The sequence below is a fragment of the Micropterus salmoides genome, unplaced genomic scaffold (assembly GCF_014851395.1).
Source record: "Micropterus salmoides isolate LMB-PRFRI ecotype aquatic unplaced genomic scaffold, ASM1485139v1 Ms_hic_scaffold_23, whole genome shotgun sequence".
NCBI lineage: Eukaryota > Metazoa > Chordata > Actinopteri > Centrarchiformes > Centrarchidae > Micropterus > Micropterus salmoides.
In genome coordinates, this window is record NW_024041484.1 from 16,073,427 (window position 1) to 16,096,739 (window position 23,313).

Genomic DNA, 23,313 nt, shown 5'->3' on the forward strand with positions numbered 1-23,313 from the left:
GTACAGTAACTTGTGTGTATTGTACGTCTTGTGGTCTGACATGTTTGTGATATTTAGTTTTCTGTCTGACGAGGAGGACTTTTGGTTTGGACTGGTTTTTGATGAGATTGTTATTTTTGTTTGTCATATTGATCCTTACTGGCACTAGACTTTCCAAAATGTACCAACTAATGATTCCTTTTCTTCATTATCATGAACCATCATTGTCATTGCCATATCATCATTTCATCAACATCCTCACATGGGTTTGTCTTTCAACAAATCTGGACTATGAAAGTATGTTTTCTGAAAGTACTAAATTATTTATCCCCAGGTATTTTACTGCTGTGTTGTAATTTACAGTAGAGTGACTCATGTACATACATTTTTAGGTTGAGGTCTTTTATACATTGTATCATTTTGGACACGATGCAAACGTACACATACACACATCAGGGTAAAATAAAGACAATGTGCAAACAAGTTGCATTTGTATCTGCATGAATGAAAAGCCAATTTGTCTTGTCTCTGCTGCTTTATGAGATACTCTGGATGATGAAAAGCCCCCATTTCCATTGGAGAAAAAGCATGTGACTGTTATCTGTTGTCATCTTATTACAGCCAGTTAAACCGATTTTGTCTGAAACTGATCTGTCTCTATGAACTGTGACTGTATTTAAACATACATTTCCATGTTCTCATGTTTGTGTCCTTATCGTGCTGTTCATCAGGGGCTTGGAAATCATTACATAATCATCTCCATTTCAAGAGCCATCAAACATTCTCCATCCGTTTTCATTATCATCCATCTAAACAACATTCTTCAGTCCATGGATCTTCGATCAGGTAAGGCAGCAGAGTTTGGGTCTAACTTGTGGGGCTTCCTGATCTGTTTGCCACAACTGCAGTTTTAAAGTGGCACTCCATTGAGAAGTTCAGTTTACTCGTCACACAGCCTGTGAGGACAGTTGTATAATGTCTTATGTGGCTCTGAAATGGAGATTTCTTTTTTATTTTTATTTATTTTTTTTTTAAACCTGTCCTGCCTAGCCTGGTATAGAGTATAATGACCTGGATACCATATTGTGCCAATGTGAAATGGAGATTTCTGAAGTTTGAAGTAATAACCCTAATGATGTCATCTGGGTTATCTTGGCTTAAAGATTTTTAACAGGCAGTCTATATCACAAGCTGAAGATGTGAGGTTTGAAAGGAGTGCATATTGAGGAGGCAGCAAGGGTTTAGGAGAAGTTGCATTATGGGATATGTAGGATCCAGTGGTCCAATTTGGGTGCTTGACACATACTAGGTACTAAATCTCAGCTTCTGCTGCTTAAATTTTTATCATTCTTTTTTTTAATTGCTCTTGTGTGCGTCATCCAACTTTATGGAAGTGCAATACCAAATTATTTGAGTACATCTTTAGATCATTTTTGCTGATTCCAGCTTCTCAACTTTGTGTATTTGCAGCTTTTCTGTTTTATACCATTGTTTTTGAAATTGAAATATTTGTATCATATCATAGTTGCTAGGACAAAACAAGCCGTTTGAAGAAGCTAAAATGGACAGTTTAAACTACTTTCTGGCATTTAGTTGACCAGTTATCATCACAATAATCAGCAGTGTACATATTTTTACAATATTCATGGTTTAAATGATTTCTTTATGGAAGCACAAAAGTTGCTGACCTCCCTTTCTTAAGTCTTGAGTTCCATTACTGTCATTGCAAGTGTGGTGTGGCACACCTGACCACACTTAATCAACAACCCAGAACAATTGGTAAACAAAGTCACCCTGGTGTTAAGTGTTTCTCAGCCTCAGGGCACCATCTATAGACTGTGAAAACAAATATATTCAGAGGTGACACTGCCAGTGTCAATTGGATTGGGTCTGTCTGTGTTTGTTTAAATTCAGTCAACGAGAAGAAAACATATAAAGCTGCAAGATGAAACATCAAAGCATTATTGTAGATGTTTACTAAAGTCCATCTTCCAAGCGAGTGATCACTGAAACTAATGTATCTGAGTGAGATGGTTGCTTTATTTCACTCTATGTCAGCTGCATTTTCTCTCTGTTTTGACTTAATTCCCTCACTCATCGCTTCCCTATTCGAGACTAAAGGTTCTTTTAACCTCAGCTCCTTACGTGTCTTCTTCTCACCTCCATTGTCACTCTTTTAATCTCACTGAAAGTCCCGTCTTCCACTATCTCCCGGTCAACAATGCTAGAGATACGCGATCAGCGAGATTGATCTTCTGTCTGTATAGCTGGGGGTGCAAGGGCTTGATGCATCTACAGATCAATGTCAGGGTAATTGGATCCGCAGCGCAATACCTTAATTGCTGGGGAAGAACCAGATGAAGGAGTATTTGAGCGTTAACTCAGCATTCAACGTCCACTTGAACTTTTTTGTAGTTTTTCAAACTGGTTTAAAATTAGAACATTTTACATTTTGGCAATTTTGTGTTTTATATTAATATGCATTTCTTGTTCTTAAATGAAATAATCAAACAAGTACAAATTATTTGTACCATACAATAACCAAAAATAAAAGCACACATCTTTTGGTTAACAGAAGAACAAAAACAACTCTAAGCCTGGAGGAAGTTACAATTCATATAAATATAGGTATATATTTCTCAAGAGGTATTCAATTTTACAGCATGAGGATTCTTAGAAAAAACAACTGGAGTCAATATACCCTTCAGCCTCCTTTGTAAAAACCAAGAGGTTGCACTTTTAACCTGAAAAATAGCATTGATGAGTATGAAATTTAAAAATAAACCTTTTAGAATAAAAATGTATGTCATTCTCCATGCTCCCAAATAGTAAAAAGTACCAATAATATTAAATGTTCATCAATAAGGCTGTTGATAAAAAAATACAAGTTAATCCAAAAAAGTCACAAAAGGGCAGTACCAAAATGAATGAACAACAGAGAAGTGCATTTAAAGTTCACATTCAGTATATGTGTAGATAAGTTCACAAGTAGCTCCAGCATCAAACAGTATTAAAATCCACAGAAAGTGCAGAAAAAGCCGTGTCCACTTTGTCTGCGAACTGACGCGTCTGCGAAATTGAAAATGTTTAAACTTGAATGAAACACTCCTAGGGCACATTTCCCGGGGCAAGGGAAAAGAAGAGAGGAAAATACCTTTTCTGGGGAGGTCTGAGTTCAGTCGCTGAGCCAAACAACGCCTTTGTTGCATCTGTTGCTAGCTTGCTAGCTAGCTAGTGAATTGTGCAGTGGTGGTTTGGGGCGATTAAAGAAGCGCAAATGGTCTAGCGGTCATATTCACAAGAATTATGCGTGGCAAAAATTTGCTGTCTGTTTTATCTCTGAACACACCTTGAGTCTGTTTTTATTCCACCAATACACTGACTTGTCACTAGCTTGGTTTTAGGTTATAGCAGGAGAAGGCCATGATGTGGATGGAAATAAAATTTGGGGGGAGCCAGTTAATCTCCAGAAAAACTCAAACACAGCAAAAATGAGCATTCAATTATAAATTCAAAATAGGTGTACAAAATTTTTAAATTCCATTTAAATTGTTTTTAAGAGACAGTGTGCTTGTCAGACTCATTTGTTATGTGCATTTTCATTTGCCTGTCTATGCCAGTCCATTTAAACTCTCTCAGCCAAAGCCTTAGAAACAAAACCCTGTTTATAGGATATAGCATACTAAAAAGATGTCCATCAAACGGAGAGGTCTTGGAAAAATGAGTAATACAGGTTCAGTCCGCTGACTGTAGTCTTTTGTTTTACAGGACGATGAAGTGATAGGTGATGAGTCTTGACTTTAAACGTCTGTATCATCTCATAATTTTTTGCCACTGTAATGAAGTTTTTTGATTGACTCAATGTGTTTTTAAATTATTATTAATTTCAGTTTTTTTTATCTGCAACAACTTCCAGTAACTACTGACCTTTTGCAATAACTGACTTTGGTCAAGGATGAATCAGCTTAACGGCTCACCATCCTCTGATGTCTTTTATTGTCATCCTCATTTTGTAATACAGTCAGCATTAGTTGTGTCCCAGTTTTGCTGTTATATAATCATCTCATTAATCATGCAGATGTTTCTGTGCTATAAGACAGTGTGCATGAGCATGAAAGCTAATAATGAAAGCTTTGCATTTTTGGCCCTTATTTATTTCTGAGCAGGTGAGATCTGATAATCTGCTGTTTTACAAATCTTATTTATGTCTTTTCTTTCACATTTAATGGTGAACGGTGCATTTAATGTTAGTACGACTGGTATTATATGAAAATTCACAAATTTACCATTTTAATCTCCAAAACATTAACATTTCACAAATGAAGAAAAACAGATAATTAATTGAGTTTTTAAATGGTTATTACCTAGCCTAGGAAGTTGTAGATGTTTAAACTTAATTCTTAAATTCATCTGATAAATTACAAATCACCAAATTTGAAGATATACAATACATCGTCACTGGACAGCAATGTTGTCATGTTCCTGTGCCACTGATCGATAACACTCTCATGTCTGTATGTTAAATACGAAGCTACAGCCAGTTAGGTATGGATAAACAAACATGTCAATTAATGAGCTTTAGAGGTAATGGGATTTTGTTACTTCCAGATGGAGCCAAGCTAAGATTATTTAAACTAACCAGTTTCTGGAGCTAGCTTCAAATTTACCATACAGACATGAGAGTGATATCAATCTTGTCAACTCTTGGTGGACATAATAATCATGGCACACATCTTGAAATAGAAAAATCTCCCTCTTGAAATTACAAAAAACAGGCTGTGCGCTGTACTTTCAGATGACCTTAAGTTCTGAGACACATTTACATTTGAAGCTCAAACATTTCCAGACTAAAACACATTTCTTTTCTAAAGCCCCTGGGTATTAATATTTCATATATAGCCAGAGAATGTCCCATATTTCAAGTCAAGATATCTACAGTACATCGCTATCTCATGCTGAAAATCAGCTTTTGCTTCTGTAACCAGAAAATATCTGAAATGGCTGTGCATTTGAGGTCATGTTTCTAGTTCAATGTAATCATTACCTCAAATTTCTATACTCATATTTAACACACCTTCTCCCCCCTAGAAATGAACCCTCCTTTATGTGTCCTTGACTTTAAATATTTACAGTACATGTTCCATTTATTCATCTTTATCCTTTTTTATAAAATGATTCCACCTTCTCCTCTCAGTTGTATTTTGCCAGTTCTGCATATATGTAGAACTGCATTCTGCAGCGTTGAACCACTTTGCACTGCTATGTTTTGCTCCTTTTTTCACATCTAATTCAAAGGTGAACGTGAGGTCAGCATGGTGCTGGGGGGGCGGGGGGTATTATCAGAAGTAGTATTACACTACAATACCACATCGCCGCACTCCTCTCACTGCAACATATATCCAACACGCCCTTTTAATTAGAGATGACTGAGGACACCACTATCTGTATCTGTCCAGCAAATTAAATTATCTGTAAATGTATCCGTAATCAAAATGGGCGGGGCTTAACCCAGACATGGACTGGACTAGATTTTATTTAAGCCTGAATTTGGTATGGGTTGATCAGAAGTTGCTATATTTATTAGAACTTTATTTACAGAACAGCCTCAGAATTGAGCTTCAAATCAATGTTTTTGATTACACTAGTAAGAGAACTATTTTTTTTTAAAGGTTCCTATACTTACTGTGTTGATGGTGCTGGCATCTCATCTCCAGTACACAATCCCTGCTAGACTGGCATGAAATCCTTTTTTTACTCTCTTCTTCCTCTCCATGCTTCTTTCCTCTATCGTCTTGGTAGCTGTAATTCCATCTGATGGAAAAGTGTATCAGATAGACTTTCTGATAAAGAAAGCAACATGACCAAAATGCTTTATTCATCATCTCTGACCCGGCTTACGCAGAAGACAAAACAAACAAGCTGGACTGCCACATTTAATCAAACGCAGCCACACTGATGGCCCTTTCTCACATTCAAGGGCACCTCTGTGGAACTCTTTGCAGAATTTGGTTTGATGAGGGACACCTTTCTGAGTAATGAGGTCAATCATATTACCTTTGCGCCTGACTAAAAATAAAAAAATAGCCTATACAAGGTCTATCTTGGAGCTCCTTTATGCAGATAAGGCTAACCTTGTCATTTCAAGAGTGCACACAGCGCAGTCACAGAACAATCCAGATTAAAAAGTGATGAATATTCAGGCTGAGTTCGACCAGTCTGCAAGAGTTGACAGCTACTGAGAAGTCGCCATCAGCAGATACAGTAGAGCTCCAAACCAGCGTCCTATTCAGAAACCACTTTAATATTCTCAGTACGTCTCACTTTGCTCACAGAGGCTCTGCAGTGAAATGTAAATGGAGTAGATAAGATGGATTTTCAGTGTCATTCCACTTCTCTAAAGAGCTTTGTATGTGATTCCATTTCTCCAGTGACATCGGCAGAGGCTGCATCTTGTTGAACTAACCACTTATCACAAAATGCAAACCCTTGAGCCATTACAGCCTATCAGGAGACCGTACAAGGTGGTTGGGTGACTTTGGCCAGGACTAAAGCAAAAAGTGGCAGAAAGTCATATTTTGATTTTCATGGCCATGGTAACCATTATTACAAATTTCCAGAGGATTATTTTACTTGGACCAAATAATCAATAATTCTCATGTGCACATTACCCTGAGACAAGAGCCCCCAAAGAAAACACTGAGGGAGGGAACATCATGGATTTCTTTTTCCTAGAATTAAATGCAATGCTGTTTTTAATGGGCACTTCAATGCAGTAAATTTAGAATGGGTACATTTTTTCATATTTGTGAAATGACAGAATGCGACACTGCTATTCTTTCCAAGCTTAATCCTCCCCCACACGTGTGCCCTTGATAAAGTTATAAAAGAAACAGAATTATATTCATTGATTTAGTCTGAATGAAAGGGATTTCAGAGTGACTCGAAGATAAGAGCTCTTTCTGGGCACTTCCAAAGATACCCACACCCTGATTGTTCTGGGAAACTCAAAGAGGTCTCATCTAGTGTTTGAGCTGCTGCCAGATGAGGACGGCTATATTACATCTCTATCTATTTCCCACAGCATTTGAGCAATTTTTCACAGGCAAGATTAATGGCTTGTTCAGTTTCAGACAATTTAAAGTTGTGTGGAGGACCTCTCTGTGGAATTCGGAGAGATTATGAGTTCTATTTGCGGAGGAAATGAAGAGTTTGTCCAAATGCCATGAGTCAGCTTTTATTGTGTTCTCTCTTTCAAACTGTGGCTTTGACCAAATTGTGTATAGTTTCAGTACACACATCACAAGGCAAGCTTGCAAAATAAAATGACTGAACCATCTCCGGGTATTATTATTTGAATTTCAGCTTTAATATTTGAATTTTGCCTACTTCTTCTAAAAAATGGACTATTCAGCCCCTTTCCCAGCATAATTATCCCATTCGTCTTTTAATGTACTGCTCATTCATTTTCCACCCACACTCCACCTGTTTTCATATCTCTATTCAACTCATATAACATATTCATCTTCCATGCACCACAGCGACAGGCAAGAGGATATTAAAATGTTGAAATACTGGTAGTGGCATGGTACGCATGCTCCCTTTTCACAAATATAAGCATCCTTGATACAGGGGATTATGTGAGTCACAGATGAAGAGCCCTCTTTGACCTGGACTGTTGTTCGACAGTTTCTAATCAATTCGTAGCCATAACTGTCAAATAGTCCAGACAGGAATGATTTTACCAGTAACTGTGGATTGTCCTGATAGATTACAGGCTGTTGTCTTTTTCCTGTGAATTCAAAAATACAACATTAATTCCAGCAATTCATTGTTTTACTTTTGTATCCTTCTTTGTTCTACTTTTTTAGATCGAAATGTTAGAGCACAAATACGGTGGCCACCTCATCTCCCGCCGTGCTGCCTGCAAGATCCAGACTGCCTTCCGCCAGTACCAGCTCAGCAAGAACTTCGAGAAGATCCGCAATTCGCTGCTTGAGAGTCGTCTTCCTCGACGCATTTCCCTGCGCAAGGTCCGTGTGCAAAACACAGAAGGTTTCTCTGCTGAACGGGCCCTGGCAGAAGGCTGCAATTTGGCAGGCATCCCATTGGTGCGATCCCCATCTCTGCCTACCACAGTTGGTGGCACCCTGACCGACCTGGAAGACTCATTCACTGAACAGGTCCAGTCACTGGCAAAGTCCATAGACGACGCACTCAGCAACTGGAGCTTGAAGACTATGTGTTCACTGCAAGAAGGCGGCACTTATCAGTTCAGTGCTGACTCCTTTAATGCAGCAGCAGCAGCAGCCGCAGGAGTAGCAGGTGGAGGAGAAGTAGGTGGTGTGGGAGAGTCAACAATTCCCCAAGGCCTGGTAGACCCAAGTGACCTGTCGATAAGCGCAAGCAAGCTGATGATGGCATTCCGGGATGTGACGGTGCAGATCGACAGCCAGAACTTTCGTGTTTCATCCTCAGTCTTGGAATCTTCCGCTTCCGTCACCCTCAGCAGCTGTGTCCAACAAGAGGACACTGTCACGACTACTTCCACAACAACAAACTCCACTCCAGCCTTCATTCCTCCTGGTCCCTCACAAGAACCCTCTCCTCCTCCTGCAGAGCTCCCAGCTGAACCCATAGATCCCCCTCCACCCCCACAAGAACCCCCTCCACCCCCAGAATCAGATATAGAAGGAGATGAGCAGGACGTTGAATTCCCTGCTCCTCCTCCGAGTGAAGAAGAGCTAGGGGATGATGAGCAACCTCCCATAACCCCTCTGGATAAGATGGCTGCCCCTCAAAGCCCAGAGGAGATTGTGGTGGTGGCACCACCACCCACAGAACCCCCGTACGCCCCTCCACCACACAGGGCTTTACTGCTGGGGAGCTCCCCCTTGGTAGAGCCCCTGGAGGTGAAGAGGTGTGGCTCTGAGACAGCAGACAACAGCTCAGAGCAGATGAGCAGCAGCAGCACGTCGACAGAGGCACGCTCCACATCTGAAGCCTCGTCCAAGGAAACACTGCAGGCCATGATCCTCAGCCTGCCGCGCTACCACTGTGAGAACCCCGCAAGCTGTAAATCACCCACCCTGTCCACTGACGTCATGCGAAAACGCCTCTACCGCATTGGCCTCAACCTCTTCAATGTGTGAGTAGCCACTGCATTTTCATTCTTTTGTCTTTAGATGATTCTAATTAAATTTTCAATCAGGCTAAAGTTTTGTGTCACTTCAAGTCACTGCTTACTGGTTAGCCATAATTAACTGCAGTGAAACACAAAATTAATGAAACAATTAGTTTACTGGTTGTGAGTTAGTTAATCAGGGTCCAGTAATGTAATTGTTCTTCTTGAAAAGTATAAAGGAAGTATATATTCTGATTAATTAATTATTATCGTGAAGATTAAAAGAGAAGTACAGTGGTTTTATTGGAAAGGATAGAATATCAAAGGATAGAATATTTTATGTACAGTGAGATTTATGAAACAGTCTGGATCCAACCCGCATCTAAGTGTACATCTAAGTTTGACAGGTCCCTCTGGACTCTAAGAGCAAAGAAAAGCTCTTTTCCTCACAGGTCCCCATTGTACTGAAAGAACAAAGAGAATGAAGCCCATGTCCCAAGCTAGATCTGAGGTGCCTTCTTTCTTCTCACAAAGACAAATCAGAACAGGTACAAAAAGAGAGGATGACTTATTGAGACAGAGAAAGGTGTGAAGATTGACATGGTGGAAAGGACAGTCCCACAGCCCTAAGTTACAGTGTCTACTGCTGCCTGTCAAGTGTTTCATTCTGACACGGCACAGTTAAATGAAAGCAGTGGCATTTTACCACCTTTTTTTCTTTTTTGAAACAATAGGCAAAAACAGGCTAGTCTTTTTTACAAGGGCAATTGTCAATTTGCTGGCTGAATTGAGATCTGTCTTGATTATCTGGCAGATCAGTTGTAGCTAGCTAGCTCAAATTACTTAAGCTAACAATGACTCCATGAGGGGTCCTAAATATGTACTTGATGGGTATAGTAGACTGAAGCTAAAGCTACATGTCCCACGCAAAAAGTCTGCGTCCTCACCAGTTGATAAACTAGACACATGTAAATAGCATTGTTCTTGTCTGTTATTTCACTGTTAGGCTACTTAGCTTACATATTTTGTTTGTATTTTAAAGCAGGTGTTTTCACTTAACATGAGACTTTTAGGATGAAGGAAACGAAATGCCAACATCATTTCAGGTAACCTTGGATGTGGTTGCGGGAGCGTAAAATTCCCCAAATCCAAGAGCAAGACAGAACTGCACATGTTTAACTTTGGGGAGAAATATTAACATTAACCTGTCTGCAACATGCTAAGCTGGCAAATTATTTAGCTAATGTTGTGCTCTTTGGCTGTGAAAATAATGCTCAGTTACCAGGGAGTATGTCAGGACTTCATGTGGCTCGAACCCAAATGCAGGCAGGGACACGGTTCAGGAGGGTAGGAAGCAGTTTATTGAACACAAGAAAAAGGTAGACAGATGCGAGGTGGGATTCCTCCGGTGTGGCGAGACAGAATGAGCTAGGCCAGGCAGGGGGGAAACGGCGAGACTTCCAGTGTAGAGCGGGGTCTCCACGGACTCTGCAGCTGGAGGAAGACGCCCAGCTCTCGGGGACCTGGCCCACAACTCCGCCCTGAAGGAGAGGGAGAGAGAGAGGGGGAACACCACAGGGAGACAGACAAAACCAAAACCCACCAAGCACCTTTCACACACTCCAAAAGGGGAAAAAATAACTTAAAACAAGCACACAACACACAGCTGTCACCTCCCTGCTTGGGGCGGCGTGACAGAGTAAGCTAGTTAAACCAGATATGCTAATGGTTGAACTTGTGTTAATAGGCAAACATGCTGTTTAATCCATTTTTTAAAGGTTAAAATAAAGACACCATCTTCCAAACTCTTTAAATGGCAAGGATTGCTCTTTCTATTTCTGCTTGAAAATTTAGAAAAATCCACAGATTGACAGGCATGCTCTGCCTAGTTAAGGTTTCTCAAAATAGTTTCTTTTGCCTGCCTTGAAAAGCTTGTTTAAGTTTGCTGGTTGTAGCTTTTCAGTCATTGTGGATTCAGTTCCCCTTGCTGGCTAGAGAAGAGTGACAAAGTCAAAATCAGATAAGACCTTCCCAAGAGGCGCTCCAGACAGGTGCAAGGTGGTTACATGGCAGCAAGAGATAGGAAGAAAAAGCGTTGCCATGGTGACAACATTGCATGGGGCCAGCACTGACTGAATTTGTTGATTTGTTGAGAGAAACACTGAATCCTTGAGACGTGTCAAACTCACTCAGTTTTATAGAAAACTAAAAGCGTAGTGAACTATGACCTCCAGCTACTTATTATACTTTAAAAGATCAAAGAGAAACACTGAAAAACCCTATTCTTACATATTACATATGGTAAATTTATGTTTACAGTTATTTCAAGCTATAAAAGCAGAGTAAAATCTAGTGTGGGAGCTGACTTTAGCTTGGTGTACGCCTCAAAACAACCCAGATTTTATTTGTTCAACACTTTGAATTCTCCTTTTAGAAATGTTTGTAACCACATGACTCCTGAAAATACGCTATGCGGCCAACGGCACACTTGGAAGCAATCTTTAAATAGGGAGATTTACCATATGCTCTATTAGCTTTTCACCCAGAGCATACCCTAAAGGACCTAAACACCCCATATATTCAAATAAATGTACTGGCTCACTCATATATTACAAGTTGAGCTCAACCACTGATGGAGCAGCTGCGTACAATTACTTGGAATACATGAGGGGTGAATTCAAAAAATAATGGCAACGATCCACAAAGCCTAAAATTCTCATTAGTCATTCTGCTGCGAGTTGTGAATGTAATTAAAAGTTCCTTCAGCACTGTGTGAACTGACACCTTGGGAATTGGAATGAAAAATTTGTTAACATTTCAATCCAAGCAGGGTTTTTTTGTCCCTGCCAACTCAACCATTTCTGTAGAAGCTCTCTGTGCTTTCCAGAGTATCTTGCAGTGATGCAAAATACACTGTGTTCCCTTGGGTGCAAAACCACTACAAGATTTTGTTAAGATATTTCCCCAATTATGCCATCTCATACAAATTTAGAAGATTGGAGCTCATAAACACACGCATTATCTTTTTTGTTCACTGCCAAGTTCTGCAGCGCAATAAAAGTGCACAATAAAGCCGATTAACTTTGACTCAGTGCTGGAGCATGACACTGAAAACAAGAGGAGCAGGAATGAGCTGTGCGGTAACTGGGCGGAAGATGGAATAATCACCCGCCGAAATGTACAAAATATACAAAATAAAATAAAAATGTTAATGGCCTAAAAGAGAGATGTTAAACTGTCAAGTAAATTTAAGTATGGTATATTTTTCTGTTTTCAAAGGCAAAGAGGAAGGTAGATTGAACAGAAAATGTAACATGGTGCATTTTTAATTAGATTAGAATATCAAATATCAACACATCTGTTTAGGAGATCTCCAGAAGAGCATAAAGAAAAAAAGAGATTTATATTAGAACAAATCCTGCCCAATGTTGCTGTTAATGTGCATAAAAATGTATCTTGAACTAACTATTTTTGTCATAGTGTTTAGCCTTTTATACTTGATTTCAACTAACCAAATGGTGTGCAACAATTATCTAATTATACTATAAAAATGATGATGGATGGATGGATGGACTATAAAAATTTAAGGTTCAAGGGGGCAAATTCTGTATGTCTGTATTTAATATAGTGTACACTGGCACTAGTTAGGGCTGCACGATTAATCAAATCGCCCAAACCATGATGTTTGCCCAAATCTAACCAAATTGTTTTTGTACTTAAACTTAACCAAGCCTTAACCAGAGCGTTGTCACATCATGAAACAGATTTCATTTTCAACAGTGGCTTCTAACGGTATTGAAAAGGGACATACAAATGATGTCATAGTGGCATCAGTTTAGAAAACGCCTCTGTGTGTGGTTCTAAAGGGCATGGATAAAAGAAGTATTTTTTCCTTTAATTTGAAGGACTTGTTAAATTGTGAACAGCTAAATTTAACAATATACAGTAAAACTACTGAAAGGATAGAGTTATGGTTTGGTGGTTCAAGTTTAGGTCAGTATTTAGTCATGATGAAATGAGCAAAAAAACTACAACAAAATATTTAAATGATTAAAATTAATATTGGATCTAATGTGAAAACATTAGCCTTGTTAATCCAAAGGAGGAGATGAGACTTCAAACCTGGCATCGATACTCTCAATTCCCAAACATTGCTTTAATCTTTATCTTTGTAGAGCACATAATGGTATTTTAGTCCAGCCTACCAGTTAGATTGAGTAACTCTCTCAAGCCCTTCCACTTCTAACAAAATGTCTCACTCGGTCAGACTATATTTACTATACTCTTTACAATTATTTATTCAAAAATGTCCACTTTGATAGTAGCATCTGTTTGTTCAGATTTCATTTGAAACCGTTTTTATTATTACCTATCTTTTGAAGGAAAGGGATGACTCTACACATTTGTAATGACTGTTTAATGAAAGCTCCCCGTTTGATTACGAGGTTCTGTGACTCTTCAGAGATATATTCACAAAATGACAGGCTTCATAGGCTTTTCTGTCTGTTTGCAATTCCCGTCTTCTCATTCACCCGATCAAACACCTTGAAAGATAAGCTGACTTTTAATAAATTGACTACAAGGGAAGAGAGAGATAGAATGAGCAAGGGAGAGCAAAAAATAAAAAAGTAGAGAGACAGAGGGCAATCGAACTTGGGGCTTATTAGTTCCACCAGTTCATATCCTCCCTCTAATACCTGCGCTGTTGTATCCTTTGCATCTTAAACAGGGCTGTTTGCTTTGGGCTAAAACTTGGGTATTGCTTGATCATGCGGACAAAAAAGCTCAAATGCCCACAGCTGGATAATGTGATGTGTGAGTGTGTATGAGTGTGTGTTTGTCTTGCAGATGGTACATTACAGAGACGTCAGACGTTTGAGGTGTATCTGTGTGTGTGTGTGTGTGTGTGTGTGTGTGTGTGTGTGTGTGTGTGTGTGTGTGTGTCGTGCGCGCAAGAATAAACATATAGAACAGTGAGTGATGGAAATGGAGTGCAAAAGCTAGAGAGAGGAACTGAAAGAGTCACAAAAAGGTAGAGGGGGAAAAGGTTGAGAGAGAGGCCACTTGATAAAGTTTCCACCTGAGTGTGGATGGAATGACAATGACTCCATTATGGGAGGGGAGAGTGTGTCAAGGACATCACACAAGGGAGCTGGTACCAAACCTTCAGCGGGGAACGGGCAAAGAGAGAGGGGAGGATGTGAGCAGGTGTGACATTAATCACAGATTCCTAAGTAGATTTCTCTTTTTGTATGCATGACTTTTCCATTTTACACTACTTGGTTAGACATATCCTTAATTCACTTTCCTCCCGCACACATTTTAGTGGAGTGAATACATTGATCAGACATCACAGCAGCTCATGGTGGAATCAGATCAACTCCCTGTCACGCGTGAAAGCACTGTCAGTGAAGTATGAATTAAATAAAAGGTGGCATAAGAGATTGTGGTGAAAGTGTGAAGAAACAGAGTGCAAGAGAGAGAAAAGACAGATCTGAATACATATGTCGAGTAAGGCTAATTAACACAGCAGATCTGCAAAGCCTGGCCGACTGCTCAAGAGGGATAACCTGACGCCAGGAGGAGAGAGCTCTAAAAAAAAATGTATGTACGGTTTGTACTTGTTTGTGCAAACACTTTGGCTGTATTAGCATTCTGCCCTCGGTGCTAAATGACCCAGCACATAATTACAAACTCTGAAATCCAGATGGCAAACAGAGGAAGCATTAATAATTTCTCTTCTGCAATTGACAGTTGGTACATAGAAGACTGTACAGTAGCTCAACTGATTGGGCAAAAGAAATTACTGTTTGATTAATATACATAGTGAGTCAGCTGTGTGTTGTGAGTGCTATCAAGTGATAAACCTAATGCTAAAGCTAACTAATAAACAGTTAAAACAGCTGGCTGTAGTTAGTTAAAAGTGGTATGGTACAAATGGTAAATGGACTTGTTTTACTACATCACAAAATACTTGTACATGAATAAAATAGTTATCTTAAAGTAATTGATTTAAACTGTTGAAATAGTTTGCTAAAAGTCAAACCAATGACTAAACATCTGAAATAGCTAAAGCTAATGCATAAGCAATAAAGGATAAGTGGTGAAATACCTAAAGGTAATGGATAAATGGTTGAATTATGTATCTAAACTAGTGGAAAAACAGTTTAAATAGTTAGCTAGATTTGAAAAATGATGGAAATATCTAGTCTCTATATAGTCTCAAAATTCTAATGTAGACATCATGTGTCAATGGGGCTCTGGCCTACATTTGACGAAAAGTGTTGGAAGCCAACCAAAGAAAATGGTAACCAAAGGAAGGTAAAATCAGCCATATCAGTACATTCTTGCATTTTCAGCAAAAGCAGACTTAATGGAAAAGAGCAGAGCTTTATAACAGCAAGTCCACACCAGTGCAATGATTTGGGGTTCTGAAGCGTTTACAGTCACACCACACAATTGTGTACCCACTCAGAAAAATGCACAGGCGCTAACAGGCCTTCAATCTGTCACTTGCTAGTAATGAAACAGAAATGCGTGTATCTGAAAAAATAGGCAACATGCAGTGCTGACAGTTAAGTACTTGTAAAGGCAATAAAACACAGCTCTGAAGTATGACAACTGTGCACATCTGAAATAGATCTAAAATAAAAGTGGATATCAAGGAGGTGAGGGGAGTATATTTATGATGGAGTGAGGGTGAATGTGTGTGCAACAAGGAGGCAAGAAAAGTATGTGTGAGAGAGAAACATGTCTGGGCCATAGCAGTTTATTTGGAAGTTGTCATTTTAGCATGACATCTGGGTCCTGTCTGGCACTGGCTCTTACGTTCCCTCCCCTGTTTGTGTGTATCTTTATGTTGTACTCTTGTTCTCTTTTCACACTTCAATCTTGTAAGGACCCAGTTTTCTGTTGTCAGCTCCATGTCACCTGCTCCACGCACAAGTCCTCATCAATGACAAAAGAGGTAATTTGTCGGGCAGTAGTTAGCTCACCACTAGAGCCCGCGTCCCACGTACAAAGGCTGAGTCCTTGCTGAAGCGGCCCGGGTTCGAATCCGACCAGCAGCCGGTTGCTGCATGTCGCCCCATCTCTCTCTCCTACGTTTCCTCAACGTCACAAAATAAAGGCAAAAAATACACAGGTGTTTTCTGATCTGCCACCTTTATGGTGAAGGTTTGGTTAAGATTAGGAAACTGAAACTACTTAAGGTTGGTTTCAAACCAACATTGACTGAAGGTAACCCTGTCTCCTAGAAATAAGTATACAGTACTGTGTACTGTATATACTGCAAAATGTTGATACTGAACGTAAATGTTCACTGACATGTTTTTAATTTGTTTTCCCTTCCCTTTCCCTCTCTAAAACTTGAGTTTATGGCTATATTTAAGGGCTCACAGGGCTTGGTTAGGTCAGGGAAAAATTGTAATTGTCTTGACTTGAAGCATGAGACAGGGCTGTATTGACATTTTAACTGAAACCACAGTTGTTCCTTAAGTGCCTAACTTAAACACATGGGACTCAGGATTATAATATCTGTGTCCACTTTGTATGCTCACACCAAAACCTCTTACTTAAGTTTTGCTTGAGTAATCCATGTACTTCCTTTAACTGACAACACGCTGCCTGTGAACATAATCCAGGTGACAATTACATCCCCCTTCAAAATGTAACAACAAACTAGAAGTATGTATCTTTAATTTCTAGGAGACAAGGTTGCAGGAGGAGGTACACCAGAGATGAGATGTGAACCACGATCTCTGTGTTAAAGTTACCAAGATTTTTAATTTTGCTGCATTATAAAGACACAACAGTACTCCCACCATTGCTCCGGGGAAAGGACAAACATCATCTGCACAATCACAACAGGTCCATGACATGGAAAATGTAAACAGGGTTGCTTTCAGCATTTGAACAAACAACCCATGCTTGTGATTGTCTGATGAGGACAGTCTGTTTCTGCACTACTCATCTGAATCTATTCATATTGTATTTCCTGCATCATTTCCTCCCCTTCCTTCCGTATCTTCCTCCCTTCCACTTTTGATTGTGAATAATAATCACCATGTGTGATCCATCTGTTGTTGGGCAAACATCAAATGAGTGATATCTGCCAAATTCATTTGGCAAGACATCACCTTCAGCTGAGAGGGTGAGCTAGAAGCTGGGAGTGTGCTGAGACTGTCACAGCAGATGCTTTCAGGCAGTCTAGCCTGCACTCATCGTCCTCCCTTCTCTGTCCTCACATTCCCATTCTCGCACATCTGCTCTGTCTGGTCTTCTTCCAGCCTCCTCCTTATATCCTGCCCTTTATCCTCCCCTCTCCATTCCCCTCTGTCCCACCCTCGCCCTACTAAACCCATTAGCTGTGGTACACACACACACACACACTGCTCTGTTATGTAAAGACAGTGGTTTAAACACTGTATAGTCACTGTAGAGGGAGAGCTGTGCCAATAATGTGGTAGCCTCCCTAGAGCAACTATCCTCTGTGTCTAATAGGGTTATAAATAGTCACGATATTACTCCCCTCTTCATACATAAGTAACTTCTGCTATGCAGTCAGCTGAAAAATATCAGCAAGACTTTTGATAGGATCATAGAAAGGGGGGGGGGGGGCAGAAACAGAGGGCAGAGGGGAGGGAGTGGTGGTAAGAGATGTGGTTGAGTCAGGCCAATGTCAGTATAGAAAATTACCCTTTAGGCCGCTGTCCATGCTTCATGGGATAGTCGTTGGCCCATTTTTTTATAATAAATAAATAAAGAATTTTCATTACACCGGCCCCAAAGGTTCGTCAGCTCCCGGGCTTTTTCCCGGTATGCCAGATTACCTGTCTACCCCTGGCCATCACAAGCTATTGGTTGTACCAAAACAAGTAAGGCTGAAGCAGCCAAACCTCAGTGTGAGTTTTATTGCTTATGATGAAGGTGTTATTTATCCAAAGGTTACACTGCCAATCACATTTTTTTGGGTTGATATATGATCTTGCAGGCAGCCATTGGTCTTGATTTTGGCACGCTGAACAACACAAAGAACACTTAACCACTAAATTAATGAAAAACACAAACAAAAGTCACAGACGTTGACTCAAGCAAATCTTAGACCTGTCCCAGTCCAACAAAGTCTTCTTAAGAATTCCTCAAAGTCTTTGTATTTATAAGCAGGGCTATAAAGCTGCATCCCAGATCAGCCAGTATGGTTCTGGCAGTATCCTCTGAATTTAGCAGTGTCGAGCTGTTAAGTAGTTGTTAATGAATGTTGTAATTCAGCATGGGAATGAATACAGATGACATTCTTCCTTGTGTGTTTTATCACTTTTAGCCCACAGTGCAGGTGTGCACAGTAAGCGCCCGCAAAAGCTACAGATATTCAGACCAAGAACCTCATTACTGCAATGCATAATTCTTTTTTTTTTTTTATGTCCTTAATGCTTTTTCAGCAGTCATTAAAATGAATAATAAACAAATAAAGGATGTAGCTCTACTTCTGTTGGTGTGGACTGCATGTGTGTAACACTTCTACCTGCCACCAGATAACTGTTAATCTGAACAAACTGACTTGTTACTGCAACTAAGTGTGGTTAAGTATGTGAAAATGCAAACCATTCGTCTCAGCCATGCTACTACCACCACATTTAGGACATAAAATTGCATCTGTGTAATTTTAAAACACTGACAAGAATTCCCTTTACTCACTCAGTCTTCCTTTTTCTTCTCTTTTCATTCAGAAACCCTGACAAGGGCCTTCAGTTCCTGATCTCTCGAGGCTTCATCCCAGACACACCCATTGGCGTGGCCCACTTCCTGCTACAGAGAAAGGGCCTGAGCAGACAGATGATAGGAGAGTTCCTTGGCAACAGCAAGAAGCCCTTCAACAGAGATGTCCTTGAGTGAGTAGCACACATTATTTCCTGAAATCGCTTTAGGATAATTTACCACTCCTCTTAAGGTGATTCTGCTTGGTAATCCCTCCATTTTCTGGGAGATCAGGGGTCAGGGTCTACAGGAACTACAGGACAGGATTTGATAGCACAAGGAAAATCCTCAGCTTTATCAGTCACAATATTGTGCAAATCATGTTGATACCTGTGCTAACTGTGCACAGGCTTATACATTTTTCAACTTTATCTTGGGTCAGATAATTCCCTGAATCCAAATGTGAAACCTAAATTGTAACTTCAGTATCCGCTTATGTCAAAGTTGTTATTTTTGCAGACACTGGCATTTCATTAGTTTTTTCATCAAAGTAAACTGAAAACAAGCTGAAATTGAAGTGCCATGATCCTACAAATAAGCGCTCATCTAACTCTTCAAATTGTTAATCTAGGTTGACTTGCTAGACAGAATTATAGAAGTTGGATTACAAACTGATAAAACAAAAATAAAAAATAAAAAACTTTCCTGCCCTTTTTGTTTTTCAGCTTCTTTTATCACATTAATATCAAAACCGCAGTTTCTTTTGTATTGGTAGTATTATATCAGACAAGAAGTGAGAAACAAAGAGCAATTTTTGTTGTCTGATAATGTAAATTTTTTTTTGAGATTCCATAACACATCTCAACAGAATAAAGGAGAATTTAGCTCCTGCTCTTGGTAGTTACTGTATCGAATATCTAGGAAAATGTTCTTTAAATCTTTAGTATTGGTTGGCTAACAACATCTCAGCAGATTCTACATATTCGCCTTATCAACTGAAATTCCGACCAGAGTGCTGTAACTGAATCGAGATTTGTGTGTGTTTGTTAAAGGAGTACTCCAGTGTTGTATTTTACTTCCATAAAGTTGTGAGACTTAAAAAATAATGGTCAAAATCAAAACAGCTGATCCAGAGTTTTAGTCCATTGTACAGGGCAAGCTCTAAAAACACTGAATCCTACACATCACATGATGCACCTTAGAAGTGCCATTGGTGTACTACCAGTCTATGTACAAGACAAATACAAGAACTTAAAATAAATAACATATGAATCAATTATAAGTCATGAATTTGCATTTCATGAATGAAAGATGAATTTTCTGGAAATTACTCTTAAAATCCTAAATAAAAATACCATGCATGAGTTTTGTCAGGACGTTGAATTAAATAGCAAATTTATTAGCTTCAAAACTTTTTCATCTTGTTCGTACAGTGTGTTCTTTACAGCAGAATAAATATAAAATACATAAATAAATCAGACAGAAAAAAACTGATGAGCCCAGAGAACAAGGACAGATGCCTCGTTCTAGTATTACTCATCAAATAAATGTGGAAACACACGTATGTGCACACATGACTGACTTCACCCTTTAAGATGCATTCCAGGTCATTAACCTGACTGGCTTTATTTGCTCTGAAACTTTAGAGATCTCCTGCGTTTGTGTATTTCCATCCTTCAACATCTTCCTAACTTTATCTCCTTAATTGCCTTTTTCATTCTGTTACATTCTCCCATTCACCAATTACCTCTAAATCATATCAACTAGAGGAGGTACCGCGGATCTTTCTTTTATCCTCCTTTGCGTACAAGTTATCAAACCAAGAACACACTTTTAGTGGCACGGCCACACATACACGACACAGCACTCTACCAAGTTGTTCACCCCAGGTCTCCCTCATCTAATATCCATATTTTCTCAAATGGACTCTATCATGGTTCCAAATACATTGTATTAACAGGATTATGCTTTTAAGACTTCAAACTCCAATTCACAGTGCATATATAGTCGATGCAGGTGACATTTGGTTATATAGATGTACATTTTCCCTATTTTCCTACAGAGTAGACTTACAGCCATACTCTGAGTGGCAGTGATGTTGAAGAGGAACATGATAGGAGGGTGGAAAGTGTGTGTGAGGGCACTTTCGATAAAGTGTACAAAGTGTAGTCACAGGAGTGCGGGTGAGGGATTGCAGTCTAATTTGAAAATCACTCATGGTGATTTATTGAGCCTGAATGTGTGTGTGTGACTTCTGTGTGTGTATGTATAGGGAGGGTTTGAATGCATGCGTTTCTATATTTGTGTTTTGTTTGTGTTGTCTCCTGTTTTCCTGTCCTCTCCTTAGAAAGCTAATTCGCTTCATTCTGTTCTCATTTCGTCAAGCATAAACAACCATAGTTAAAATGTCCCAAGTCAATTAAGCCAAATTGTGGTTATAGATTTAGGTTCCAAGAAATGTGGCACCCCCGACGACTCATTTACTGATAATGTATTGTGCTTGTTTAGCAGCAAGAATGAGATCTGTTTTCAGCCTGTCATTGGCTGCTCAAAATATGGTTCCATCTGGCCTGCTGTTTCTTTTTATTTGAATTGTGTGAGTGTGTGTGCGTCTGTGTGCGTGTGTATGTGTGGACCTGCCATGACAGCCTTGTAAACATACAGTTTAAGCCTTGCTATGCCGAGAGATGTGTCTATTTCCCTGCCAGGTACTGTATACAGATCAACAAAGCGTATGCATGAGAACAGAATGTGTGCGTGTATACGTGCATGTGTGCTCGTGTGCATGCGTGTGCTATTATTTTTGAGTGTGTATGGGAAAGAAATGGGGGGGAAGTAGAGGGCTGATGTACTTAGGCTAGAGAGCATCTCGTCTGACGTTACATAAACAAGGAGTGACAGCCAGGGAAGAAGGGAGAGAGGGGTGGCGGAGCAAAGAAGTGAGTCATGAAGAGGGCGATCAGAGAGGCTCGACAGTCAAGAGAGTTGATCAGGAGGAGGATCAAGTCACTGTGAACTATAAGCTTTACCTGTGTAAGCATTGTGCAGAAAACTGTCTCACATCACTGGTAGAAAACAACACAGTTAACTGATTATTATTATTGTTATCAAAGTGCCTGTCATGTTATGATTATTAATTGCAGTAGTTGTATTAATGCAGTATTTAGCACCTTGCCTCACAACAACAAGGTCCTGGGAAAGGTGTGTAATCCACTAGTGACTAGAGCCTTGCTTGGGCCTTTCTGTGTGGAGTGTGTGTTTCCTGTGTTAGGTATAGCAGCATCCAGTATTAATAGCAGTAATAGAGAAGGTGGTGTGCCTGTAGCAGTAAAAGATGGAGTAGTAGCAATAATCATAGGGACAGAAGTAGCAGTAGCACTGACAACCACAGAAGCAGTTACAGTATTGTAGTAGTATAACTGTAGAAGTAATGGTAGACATACAGTAGTAGACACAAGACCAGTAGCAGTAGTTTAGTATTAGTTACAGTAGTAGTAATAAATCACATTGTACAAATAGTAGTAGATGTGGTGGTAGTAGTAGTAATTGTAGACATAGTTTAATTAGTAGTAGTAGTAGTAGGTTGTTGCAGTAAAATTCATAACAGCAGTAGCAAGTACTAATAGTAAATAAAAATACATAGGACAAGCAATAGTGGTAGTAATGGTAGTAGTAATAGTGCCTGCACTTGTAGTAACAATATTACAATCAGTAATATTAGACATAGGACAAGTAATAGTAGTATTTTAATATGCATCAGAGTAGGAGTGCTAGGTGTAGTTTTTGTAATATTGTGCTAGGTGCTAAATGAAATAGTATACAGTTCATGGTATTCTTACTATGAGCCAGTTTTGTGGTGATCTCATGTTGTAGTACCGTGGCGCCATGCAGGCAGTACTGTAGACTCAGCTATCTGACTCCTTTCTGCTGGAGCAGCATGTGTCACAGTCAAGTTACTCACCTCATTAACTTGCTTTGTTCACAGTAATCCATCTTCATGTAGTGTGTGTGTGTGTGTGTGTGTACGTACATGTACGCCAGTGTTTCCTATAGTACAACAAACAGAGAAGATCAGAAGCAGAAGGCGATGTCTTGACGCCACTATCTATCTTTCTTTTGAACATGCTGTCCGTGACCATCAGTAGGTCGTCAACAGGTGTGGATAGATTTGGTGTAAATCTCATAAAAAAAAAAAATCTGAGTGTTAAAAAAAAAATTTAATTTTGTAGTTCGATTATCATTCCACTTTGTACCTCAGCAGGACATCTCACATCAAATCGAGGAAAGCTTTAAAACCTCACAACTCTTTAACAAAAACATCTTTCACCTCCAAAATCACCCACGTTGTATTTATCCCCCCTGAACTCATTTGGATAGGATATTTTGCTTTTTTAATTAAAGTCATTAAACTGGGGTTGTCAGGTAATAGGAGGATTTTCTGCTCGGAGGGATTGTATGCATGTACGTGTGCGTGTGTCTCTTGGCAGCTGTGGTACAGAGGAGATAGCTGGGCCCAG

The 23,313-nt window shown here is 39.6% G+C and overlaps 1 protein-coding gene across 2 annotated transcripts in view; it reads left to right on the forward strand.

The window, feature by feature from the left end:
- The window catches only part of iqsec3a (IQ motif and Sec7 domain ArfGEF 3a), a 115,199-nt gene that overhangs the window by 62,119 nt on the left and 29,767 nt on the right, over positions 1–23,313 (forward strand). For both annotated transcript variants that reach the window (XM_038738943.1, XM_038738944.1), the window contains exons 4-5: positions 7,848–9,124; positions 18,829–18,990. In XM_038738943.1, the coding sequence (XP_038594871.1) occupies positions 7,848–9,124; positions 18,829–18,990 (1,439 nt within the window). The remainder of the gene's footprint in view (positions 1–7,847; positions 9,125–18,828; positions 18,991–23,313) is intronic.